The sequence below is a fragment of the Vulpes lagopus genome, chromosome 5 (genome assembly GCF_018345385.1).
Source record: "Vulpes lagopus strain Blue_001 chromosome 5, ASM1834538v1, whole genome shotgun sequence".
Lineage (NCBI taxonomy): Eukaryota > Metazoa > Chordata > Mammalia > Carnivora > Canidae > Vulpes > Vulpes lagopus.
Window position 1 is genome coordinate 83,631,778 of NC_054828.1, and position 12,960 is coordinate 83,644,737.

Consider the following 12,960-nt stretch of genomic DNA (forward strand, 5'->3'; position numbering starts at 1 on the left):
AAAGAAAATGATTCAATAGACATCTTTGTATGCAAAGTTTAAAAAAAAAAAAAAAGACAATTGTTCCGTACCAATAACCTAAATTCTAAGCCTATACATCCTTGATGAGCCCCTGAAAGCATCATCCAAGATGGCTTTCTAAAAAAAGATATCCTTTTAGGACAAATAGCTCTTCAATGATAAAATTACTTTGTAGAAATACAAAAGTAAAGTTTATAAACAGTAAGAAATAACTGTAAATAGAGATTTGTGAGTTCTTGTAAATTTATTACTTGTGGACAATAGTCACAAAATTTTTTCTCATCAATTTCTCTTTCTAGAGAAGAAAATCAGAGGTTTCATATAGTCAGATTAAAAATCTTATAATTCTAAATACATAGACAAGCTACATTATCATGCTATGTAGAAAATAGAAAAATACTAAAAACAAGCAAGACTACAGAATGCAAGAACATAATCAAGAAAAAATGATACATCAAAATATTTTCACAGGGTCCATGTAAGGATACATTTAATTGGCCAATACCCTCTAGACCACGGCTAACCTTACCAAAATTATTACTGAACTGAAATACTTCATTCCACAAATATATGAGGTGTTAGGCATTGAGTTGGTGGAATAATGAGATCAAAATGATGAATGAACAAAATGGTCATGGTTCCTGCCTTCACATATTAAATTCATAATTACATCAGGTCAATTATAATATGAGCTACAAATAAGTATAGGTTGCTATAAACTATACTTAACACAGGTGTCTAAAGTAATCTGGTGTCCTTGATATTAATCACTCTCACGACATCCCTGTGCTGATTATGTATCTCTATTATGGTTTAAGAAGATCTAGCAGAAGTTCCACATTTGGATATGATATAGAAGATCAAGAAAGACCACATTACTTTCATAAAAACCAAAAAGTTAGGTCTAATATTAAAAGTTGTATTTTCCCTCGATGTCAACAAGGTATGATTAACACATATACACAAATGCCTAACTGAACAAAATTGCACACCACACCAGGATACGCCTTTGAAAGGGTAGCAGTCACTTTCATACCTGAGGCCATTTGCCTAATTTGGGTACAGATGGATAAAGGATAAAAGACTGAAATAGTCAGAGGCTGAAAGGCTTCGCTGAGATAAAGAGAAATCAGCCAAACCTTTAACTGCATGGGCTGCTATTACAGTTCTGAATCCAGGAAAGCCTCGAAACAAAAATAAACTAACTGACGCAACATTTCTCCACTACAAGAGTTCTGCTCCATAAGAAATGGTGAAGGCAGTGCAAGAAATCAGAAAGAGATCTTGCAAATTCTGCAAAGGGTTTTGGATTCAGGGCTACTGAAATGCAATCCAAAAGAAAGAAAAAACTAACTAATGTTGAAACCTAGCCCAGTTCAAATCCCGTTAAGATCAGAGATAAGTTCCTGGATAAAAGCTTTGGAATTTCAGAGTTGGTCTTAAGGACAAAAAGACTTCTGGAAATAGCATTTGAAATCAGAAGTAATTTGAAGCTAATTAAAATTGAGACATTCAGTTCACTCAAGTAATGATGAAACCTGAATGATCCATCAAATGCAGCTAGGAGTTGCAGGATAAAAAAAGAATGAGAAAGAAGACATATTTAAAGAAATTTTGGCAAAATCACCTCCAAACATGATAAAATATTTCAACCCACAGATCCATGAGGTTTAGTATGTTCCACATAAAATTAATTATAAATAAAACAATACTTATGAATATCACAAACTGTAAAGTCCAAAGACAAAAAGAAAATCTTTAAAACAATCATTGCAAAAAGACAATACATTCAGAGGAAAAACAACAGGAATGATGGCTTATTTCTCTTCATAATACAATGGAAACAGATAGTGGAAAGCAATCTTTAAATGTGGAGAAAGGGAGGACTAGCAACCTAAAATTCTGTGCCTCAGAAATATATTTTTGAAAACAGAGATGAAAAAGATTATTTTGCAACTATTTTAGAGGGGTGCCGGGGTGGCTCAGTCGGTTAAGCATCTGACTCTTGATTCTGCCTCAGATTGTGACCTTGGGTCTTGAGATGGAGCCCTGTGTCAGGCTCCACACTGGGTTTGGAGTTTGCTTAAGGTTTTCTCTCTCTCTCTCTCTTTCTGCCCCTCCCCCACTCTCAAAAAAAATTAAAAATTTAAAAAAAATAAACTATTTTAGAAGTATTTTTAAAAGCTAAGAAAATCCAATACCAGCAGATATAACACTAAAAGGAAATGCTGAAGGACATTTTTTAGTGCAGCAGGAAGATGATACCAAAGGGTAACCTAGATATGTAGGAAAGAACGAGAAGGCCTGAAAATGGAACATACGTAGTGGGCAAAAATAAATAAATGTAATTTTTTTCTTGAACTTTAAAATACTATTAAATTTTCAAAGCACAAACAACAATATATTTTAGGGTTAAAAAGAGGTATATACATGCAATATATACCAACAATGTCAAAAAAAAAAGGAGATGACAAATTATACTGTTGAAGATTCTTAAATTACATGTAAAGTGAAATAATATTATTCAGGATAAACTATGATAAGTTAACAATGTACACTGTGATTCCCCAGAGCAACCACACAAACAAATAATTAAAATAACCAAAAAGTTATACTCAGGTAAAGCCAATAGGGAAAATAAATCATAATACTAAAAAAACCTAATCAAGAAGAAAGAAAAACAGGAAAAAATGAGCAAAGAACAAATGAGACAAATAGAAAAATAGTAGCAAAATAGCAGGCCTCATTCCAACTGTATCACTAAATTCATTAAGGTAATGGAATAAACAGTCCAATGAGGCAGATTACATTAAAAATCAATATGCAGGGGCACCTGGGTGGCTCAGTAAGTTAAACGTCTGCCTTTGGCTCAGGTCATGATCCCAGGGTCCTGGAATTGAGCCCCACATCAGGCTCCCTATTCAACAGAGAATCTGCTTCTCCCTCTGCCACTCTCTCTGCTTGTGCACTTGCTCGCTCTCTCTCTCTCTCTCAAATAAATAAATTTAAAAATTTTTTTAAAAAATCCAATATGCAACCATTTGTTGATTCAAAATGATGCATTTTAAAATAAAGACACATGTCCAGATCATATTTTCAAGATACCACTCAACACTGAAAGGAAGTGCTCCTTGTATAAATCAATGATACCGTGATTAAGCAAGAAATGTCCCAAAACGTGATAGGAATACATCAATAAGGCATAGGAACTAGTTTGAAATGGCTCACATGCCATATGTCTGGGACAGTTGGAGCATCAAAATAAATAAAGATAGTGAAGGAATGAATGAAGTAAATTAAGAATCCATGAGTCTCATCTGATGATAGGTAGATGACAAACAAAGAGACAGACGATAGGCAGCAAGGAAGCAGATGGGGAAGGACTCCTTAAAATAGAATGCTAAGTAAAACACAATTAAGAAACCATAAATTAATTAAAAATCATAACTCAGTAATTATCAGAATGAAAAACTGATTCAGGCAAGAATCATTAATGGACTTAAAAAGGAAGGAAGTGAAGAATATCTGATAACTAAGAGAATATACATTTCAACATAAGCACAAACATTACTTATTATAAAAAAGAAAATGATGATATTATACTGGGAGAAAAGACAATATCTCAACTAATCAAAATTAATATAAACCACAGGGCTTATAATAGTATACACACACACAGATACATACATAGTAAGAAACAGCTAGGGAGGTGAAGAATGAGGGGAATATCCCATATATTCCTTTTATATAAAGAATTTCCTTTCATTTCATGCCAACACTACAGGTGCATTGGCAATGAATTATCTCAACTTTTTTTTTTGGCTAAAATAAAAATTTGCATGGTTTCTGAAAGTTATTTTGCTGCCAATAGAATTCTTGCTTGATTGGTTCTTCGGAGTCCTTAAAGTATGGCACTCCATCCTCTCAGGCTTACATAGTTTCTGAGAAGTAGGCTGTAACACTTTTCACTATACCTGCTGTAGCATCTTCTTTTTGCTAAATGCCTTCAGGGCATTATGTTACCTTTTATTTTCACTTGTTTGAATACAATGTGTTTAAGTGCTTTTCTTTGCTTGTTGTTGTTACAACTGTTTTGTTGTTTATCTTAACAGGCTTCTCAAAATCTCAAGTCTCTGGGTTGATTTCTTTTATTAAATATACTTAGCCATCATCTATCTCTTAAAATATTTCTCCTTCCCTGATCTCTTTATTTTTGTCTTGAACTCTCAGTTACACTGTTGTAACTGACCCACAGATTTTGGCCACTTCATTTTTTTCACCTCATTTTTTTTCTTTGTGTGTCAATCTGGGTAACTTTCGTTGACCTATCTTCAAGTTTCCTGAGTTCTTCCCTCAGCTGTGTCAAGTCCCCTGGTGAGCTCTCAAAGGAAGTCTTTATTTCTAAAACAGTTTCTTATATCAAGCATTTCCATTTGACTCTTTCCAAAAATGTCCACCTTTCTCCCCAAAGTCCCTATCTGTTTATGTATGTAGTATTTTAAAGTTCTAACTTTAAATGTTCTATCATCTGGGTCCTCAGAGTCTGGTTTTGTTGATTTCATCTTCCCCTGACAATGAGTTGTTTTTAATTGCTTTATTGAATGTCTCCCATTTCTTATTGAAGTTTGGATATCATATGTAAAACAGTAGAGGTTAAGGTCACAGTACTTATACTTGGAAATGACTATGTCCCTCCTCCTATTGGGCCATGAATATAAACAAGAATTGAACTGGGTTTGGGTTTTGGTGTTGCCGTCGTTACCTACAGAACTTCACAGGTTTCAAATTCTCCCACTGATTACGTAGGGCTGGTGTGAGTGCTGGGATCCAGAGGGTTTTTCAGAAAGTTCCTGCACCACCCACCAGTTTCAGTTATACACCTCTACGCCTAAAATACAGACCTGATCTCTCTTTCTCTACATTCTTGTCCAGCAACCAATAATAGGTTGCTGACTATTTAGTCATTGCTAAACCATGAATAGAGCTCAATGAACTTTCTCTGTTGTCCTGGCTAGCCTCAGTCTCAGGGAGGCCCTGTATGCCTGGTGCTCAGAAGTGGAGCTTGCTCAAGATCCCTGCTCAGTGGCAGCCCAACTCTACTTTATGCCTGCAGGGGGCCTACCACAATTTTCTGCCTTCCCCCAGTGTTAGAAGATCTAATCGTACCAGTATATAAGATCCTGGGCCCAGGACTGTTTTCTGCCCTTCTTCCAGGGGCCAGAAACTTTTTTTTCTTGTCCTTCCTGCTGTAACAATGGGTCTTTTCCTGTGCCCTGCAGACAGAGTTTGCTACCCTACCCCAGTGCCGCAGTTTGTGATAGGTATAAATGAAGAGTTCTAACCATGGGGTGGGGCTTCATGACCTCCTCATAGCAGTGGCTGATCCCCTTCTCCACACCTGCAACATCATGGATGGTTCTCTCTGATCTCTTATTCAGCATCCAATTTTTCTCAAGAGCACCCAGTAAAGGTCCATGGAAAAGAACAGATGAGTGAATGTGACTTCTTCCTGGATCTGGGACTCACAACTAGAGGTTCTGTACTAACATGCTAGCTCCGACTAAGGTGTTAGCAATCCATTGAGACTTTGATCTCCTCTTTCTCACTTGTGTGGTATCTCTACCTTTCTTCTTGCTCTGCACAGGTGAGGGAATCTGTGCATCCCATCACTCTTCTTAGAAGGTCCAGTCTCATTTTGAATTTCAGGGTAGCTGGTCACCCTGTAACTTCAGCTCTCTGATGGGTTCCATAAAAGTTTTCATTTCGTAGTTTATCTGTTTTATTTTGTGATGTTTTTCATTATTAGGGAGGAAACAATATTCTTTCCAGCTTTCTTATATCATATATAGAAGCAGAAATATCTTACAGTAATTTGCTTTAAAAAAAAAAGCCTTATGCAGGTACATGTATTCACATATAAAGAGTAAAAGAAAAGGATTTCTCACATATAAAGAGTGGTTATACTATGTTTTAAATTTTTGAGTTTTTAAAATTTTTCTTCTTTGAACTGTTCTCTATCTCCTAGATTCTTTAGAGATCCAACTTAAAAACATAAAAAACTGTGTGTATTCTTATTTTTTAAGTCAAGTGCAAATGCTAGAACATTATTTTACCAAAGACATGCCATTTATTTGCTGTCTTTAAAAAATAATTTTCTTTCAAACAGAAAGTTTTTTGTCCTCAGAATTCACATATTTTTTTCAATATTTCTAATGCTATTCAGCATTTATCATCAAATGTAAAAGGTAAAAGTCTTACAGGAAAAAAAATAAGACTTTCATTTACAAGAAAATTATCTTTAAAGCTTCATAAAAATCTCAATACACCAGTTTTTCCCATTTTAAGAGTCTTGTGTTTAAAAGAACTAATTGTTTTTGTATATATTATTCTCATATCTCATATTATAATCTGCCCCCATGACAGCTATGATTGTTAAAGTGGCCTCTGTCACTCCAGGTTACAAGGCAAATATAGACTAAAAAATAAGGTAAATGTAAACTAAAGAGTAAAGGCAGCTATAAAATCTTCCTAAAATGAATATTTATTTTTGTCAATGTTAAACATAACAGAGGGAGTTTTCAGGCAAAAGCTCAATATATTCAAGCAAGAAAAAGACTTCTGAAAAATTTACTCACATTATCCCTTTACCATATTACCTTTCCTCCAACACAGGATAGAAAAAGTCTCTATGCTATGCACTTGTAATATTTTCTATACCGTAACATACCTCACAGTACCCTAGAGACCATTCTCGGTTAGTAAGTCATTTGGTGAGGGTGGAGAGCATGGACCCCAAGGGGTAAAAAAAAGTTTTGGTTTATATCCTCCAAAGATAATCTCATTTCTATGAGGCCATTTCTATGAAAATGATCTCATTTTCAGAGAAAAGAAGAAATTAACTGTACGAACCCCATGCTTCATTTTTTTACTTAGTAAGAATGATTATCAAACAGGTAACTCAAACTATTTTCCAATTATGTTTACTTTCAGAGTTGCCTGGCATGCCATACATTCCATTCACTCATTTTTTCTTTTTGTTATAAATTTACTGAGCTGGTACAGGGAATGTTGTGCTGAACAAACATTAAATGTTTCTACCCTTCCAGAGACCTTTTCTAACATCCTTAATTTGTCTCAATTTTTGGCTCCTATGCTGCTGCTATGTCTCTCCCTCATAGTGCATATCACCAATTGTTCAGTTCCTCAGTTAGATTACACACTCCTTAGTGACACTGACTAAATTTTCAGCATCTTAATGTCCTTACTACCAAGCACCAGCTAACCAATAACAAATTTCCTATAATGGAAGGTGAATAAACCAGTAAATAAATGAACAGAGGAGCCTATCGTCTAGCACATACAGAAACGCAAAGATATAAGTAGAGCAATAAAATCTAAGGGGAGCTTTGATGACAGCATTTGCAAGGTACAGAAAGAGCACAAAGGAGTCAGCAGATCAACTCCATTAGGGATGGAAGTGATCATAAAGGTTTCGTTCATTAAAGGCTTAAAGTGAACCCGGAAGGATGGTAAGAAGCTAGTTAAAGGAGGTACCTAGGTGGCTCAGTGGTTGAGCATCTGCCTTTGGCTCAAGTCATGATCCCAGGGTCCTGGGATTGAGACCCACATAAGGCTCCTTGCAGGGAGCCTGCTTCTCCCTCTGCCTATGTGTCTACCTCTCTCTCTCCATCTCTTATGAATAAATAAATAAATAAAATCTTAAAAAAAAAAAAAAAAAAAGAAGCTAGTTAAGGAGCACCAACAAGGAAAAGGTGATTTCAGGTAGTGACAGAATCATGAGGAAAGCCAAGTATCAAATAGCATATTAGGATCAAAACACAGTAAGTAGGTTGGTAGGACTGAAGCATGGAGTGACACAGAAATTAGCCTGGGATCTGAACCTGGAAAGGTAAAGGAGGACTAGGCCAAGGAGCAGAGGAGGTAGATCGTTAACTGTCAGTCTAGAGACTGAGCCTTATGCTGTAACCCGTGAGGAATCCTTGGAAAGCTGAGTAAAGTTAAATGATAAGATCTGATTTTAGAAAAATTACTCTAAGGAACATATAATATAGAATGAGGAGAAAGGGCAGATGGTTGAGAAAGTAAACATTTCAGAACAATTGGGAGATTATTTAAGTGGCCCAAGACGATTATAACTACAATGTCAATGAAAGCAGTCACACTGGGAAGAGAACTTTAAAGAAGAAAAAAAAAAGAGTTGCAAATAAAAAACATACAACCATCAATTTTCTCCCCAATTAGTTTAGAGAGGCTAATTTACAAATGATCATTGCCTTCATTTGTTAAATAAGAATAATTAACACAACATTGTGACAACTATCTGAGATAATGCATGTAAAATACTAATACTGTGCAGCCAAGGGTAAAAATTGTGAACACGGTAGTAATCATTTTGTTGAAGCTGATGCTGACCAGATTTGAATCCTGGCTTAAGCACTCTTGTGTGACCTTGATAAAGTAGCTTAACCTCTCTCTGCTCACTTTCTTCCTCTGAAAAATGGAGTATATCTAGTACCTCGCAGGTTATAACTATTTTGAGTTTTACCATTTTTAATATATTTATAAACTGTTTACAAAAATGTAGACCAACGCTTGAAGCTTTGTTTTTAATAAAAATAGATACTAATAGAAAATAAGAAGTTAAAATGATTCTTACATTTTTGGCTTGGGTGAATGAGAGAAGGGGGTTCTAGAAAAGACAATTATCTTTTAGAAAAGACAATCAAAAAGATGATCATAATGACTATTCCCCCCCAAATTCTTTAAGATGATCTAATTAGTCTTCTAGGTGTTCTGCAAGTAAATTCTCCATATTTCAACACTTTCCATGGTATATTTTCATGCCTAATATCCTCAATACATACTGACAATATCTGAGGGCAAAGAACTGTGTCTTTTACTTCTGCATTCCCAATAAGTAGGATGTACCTGGCACATAAATAGACTCAGTATATGTTAGTTAAGTAACTTAACTTAAAGGAGATGTGGATAATTTCAACAAGTCCAGAGAATATTTGGAAAGAAGGATGTTTCCAAAGGATTTTACTTGTTACTCCCCTAGTGGCCTTAAAATTTTATCAAGTAGAATGTAAAAATTAATACACTGTTTTCTAGTGAATTCTCACTAACAAAAAGTGTTGAAATGCAAATCTATAATGAATATAGAGAATAAGCTAAGTAATATAAACAAAAACAAATTATTTGCTGGTTTCCAACTTTCTCTTTTACCATGACTATATTCATAAATATAGCAGGTGCCATGCTGTGAAGGGCTAATATTAAGACTTTCAAATTCAGAGCTGAAGGGAGAATGGAAAGATTTTCAGAATATTTATGCACATAAGAGTCACAGTCTCAATGTCTGTTGCATTTCCACTGTTTCACAGCATACCTTAGGTGAAGATCTTCAGAAAATTTCAGGCAGGCATAGATAAATTCTTTAATTTGGTTGTAAACTTTTGGCACAAATTCAGAGAAAGGAAACTTTTTGGGAAATGGTTGCTGTAAATGCAAGAATTAATGAAAGTAAGTCACAAACTAACATACGTTGAAGATTCTTATAAATTAATCAAAATGCAAAAGGAATTTTCTTCCACATGGCAAACGGTCTATTTAACAACCTTAAATTTAAGAAAGTGTTTCCAAAAGTTTCCTGATACTGCAAAGAAGATGTAAATTTAAATAAATAATAATTCAAATGCCTTTTAACACTCAAAGGGCTAAAAAAAAACTGTGGTAAATATTCAGCAATAAAAAGGAATGAATTATTGCTATATACATCAACTTAAACGAATCTCAAAAAGCATCATGCTGAGTGAAAAAAGCCAGCCTCTAAAGGTTACCTACTGTATGATTCTGTTTAGATGGCATTCTTGAAAAGGCAAAAGTAGATGGATAGCAACCAGATTGGCTGCCAAAGGCTGGGGGTTAGTGTTGGGAGGAACTGATTAAAAAAGAGCAGCATGAGGGAACTTTTGGGGATGAGGGAACTTTTGGTATTGTTATTGTGGTAGTACATATATGATTCAAAACACTGTCAAAACCATTAGAATTATATAGCACAGGATAATTTTAACTTTATGTTTGGGGAAAAAAATGTCCTGAAAGTATAATAAAAGCAATTATTTCACAGTGTAAAACAAAATTGGAACATGCCCAGCAATACTCCTAACACTTCAAAGTTGAAAGGGCCCTCAGGTCATCTACTGATTCTCAAAGCAGGAACTTCTATTCTTCTTAGCCCCAAAATTATTCTCTGAAGGTGTTTTAGAGTTTAAACGTATTGAGTTGGAGGTAATGCCTTTAATGAAACTGATGAAGTGAAAAATTTATAGGATGCCAAAGCAAACAGAATTTTATTTGATAGTATTCCTTACCTTTTCCAGTTCTGTATCTTGGAATGGGAATTGTCCTACCACCTTTTTATACATTTCTTCACTTGTTACTGGTATAGGGCTGTAGTTGTCAGAATCAAGTATGTTTCTAGAAAGAAAAGGAAGGAAGGAAGGGTGGACTGGTTAATCACATAGTGATTACAAGTAATTTTCAGGTAAACTCAAACGGTTGCATATATATAACCACCAAACAAATGACTTCCAGTCCCTAGTCTATTCCTCCTATAATGAAGCTATTTGTTTCAGGGACAAACACCTTAACAGAAGACAGGAAGAAAACTACAGTCTGAAACAAAGGGAACACAAGTATGAACATGATATCATAATATCTGAGATTTAGATATGAGACAAAATTTCATAGCAATATGGAGAAGCCATAAGGCAAATGAGTAGCAAACAACAAAAGGATGTGTGTGGGAAAGACAAAAGGATTTTGTTTTCTCATTTGCTTTTGAAGAAAATATATTTGATTATGCTCTTTAATTCTATACTAGACATCTATTCTAACTTTCAAAATTGGTAGATGAGGAAAAGTAACTTCTATAATAAGTCCAAACTCTATTAATTTACTTCATCTACTGTTCTGTATTAAGAGTGAACTTCATCCATAGGAACTGGCTCCTTAGCTAGACTGGAGGCTCTCTAAAATGCAGAGACCATACTATCAAAATCAGAACCAAATTTACTGAAGGTATCAGATCAGACACTCTTGAGACTATGAATATATGATGTTATTAATTTTTAAGGTCCCTATAGACATCATCTTCCCTTAAATATAGCTGTACCATTAGTAAGGTTAAAGGGAAAATGTAGGATCTTAAAGCTAGAAGAATTTGGAAACTGGATAAACTGATCTGGGGACAAGGCCTTGCAATAAACAGGAAGATCACTTTAAGTAAAAGAATAAAGATTCAAAAGGAGAAGAAACTCAAGGGATCTGACATGGGTCATATGCCAGGAAAACAGTCCAAGGAGATATTTGTTAATGCAAGGTGTAATAAGGTAACTCTCATATGATTGTATACATGATGTATGATGCAATAACTATTTAAATAATATGTCTCAAACACTGGAATGTAATAGGCCTCTTCTTTGTATGTAGAGAAGGAAGAATTTGAGGAATCACATGAGTAAGTCCTCAAAATGGTTCCAAAAAAGCCTAAATTATTCAAAGGGGCTCAAAAGCTACTACCCTATAACTGAGCTATAGCCTAGGCATGATCCTCAAAGAGAAAGCCAAAATATACATTAAGAAGACACAGTATAATCTGGATGGTATGAACTAAGGTATGTGATATTTATTCGAGGGTTGGGGGGAGAGCCAAAATGGAGCCTGGGGACTCTTCCACAGTAAACATAATACACTGAGATCAGACATCTTGGGAACTTTATTTGGAACATCTCTATAATTTGCTTGAATTCTAAATCGTAACCTGGATCATAGCTAGAATATATAAACCACACATACTTGTTGCTTATCATATCTGAGAAGCCTTATGTATAAACACATGTGTATATACACCAGCACTGTGCACATACACAAACCCCACACGACTACAAATAATTTCTCACCTGAAGATACCTGCCCACTTCTTTAGCAGAGTCTCACTATACTGATCTCTGATTTCTAACAGCATGTCAAAAAGCTGATTTACAGGAAAACCATACACCTGAAACAAAGTTTTAAAATAACTTCATTTTAGAAGGTGATTTTTTTATTAGCAACATGAGAGAAATCAGGCAATGAAATATATCATCATTCAATTTAAATGACGGTAGCATGTTTCACTTGCACCTAATGTCTAAAATTAAAAGATACATACCAAAATATTTAAGCCAGTCAGAAAAAAATACAAAGATGAAAATTAAAATCAATACCAGGGATAATGTCAGCTAAGTTCTCCCTACAATTCCATCTGTACCCTTAGCATACTGCACAAGTAGGGAGAGAAATTTGAAATGCTACCCACTTCTAGTGATATTCTATCAGATGTGATACATGGTTCAAATCAATAATCGTTTGTTATTCAAATAGTAGTTAAAAAACTCCAAAATCACTCAGGTACTATATCTGAATTAAGGACATTTTTAAAAACTAAGGTAATGAGTGGTACAATTAATTGACTTGCTCTAAGCCCCCCCCCAAAAAAAGGGGGGGTGACTAGAAGTCTTTATGAGAATATGAATTGGTCAAGATGATGACAGGAAATGCTGTAAAAAAAAAAAAGATCTAGCTCAAGGAAAAGAAGAAACACAACTAAAAACTAAAAGGCATTTATTCAAGCTTGGGTAAACAACGAAAAGATCTAGAGCCGATGAATACTCCTGTAGATAAGTCTATGTAAACAGAAGCACAAACCTGCAGAGTGTCAGCAAAAAGCACAATGAGGTTCTTCAGATCTAACACAAGGTTTGGATCAGAGCAGTAAGACTAAAGGAAATAAAAGACAATGAGAAAAAAAAACATTTTAATTATTAAAATACAACTAAATTTTGAATTATTTAATTGTTTAATGCTTCACTT

The 12,960-nt window shown here is 34.7% G+C and overlaps 1 protein-coding gene across 3 annotated transcripts in view; it reads right to left on the reverse strand.

The window, feature by feature from the left end:
• EXOC6B (exocyst complex component 6B) overlaps positions 1-12,960 on the reverse strand; it is a 620,952-nt gene that overhangs the window by 292,692 nt on the left and 315,300 nt on the right. For all 3 annotated transcript variants that reach the window (XM_041757049.1, XM_041757048.1, XM_041757050.1), the window contains 4 exons: positions 12,796-12,867; positions 12,009-12,106; positions 10,419-10,524; positions 9,434-9,543 (listed from right to left, as the gene is read on the reverse strand). In XM_041757049.1, coding sequence (XP_041612983.1) covers positions 9,434-9,543; positions 10,419-10,524; positions 12,009-12,106; positions 12,796-12,867 — 386 coding nt within the window. The remainder of the gene's footprint in view (positions 1-9,433; positions 9,544-10,418; positions 10,525-12,008; positions 12,107-12,795; positions 12,868-12,960) is intronic.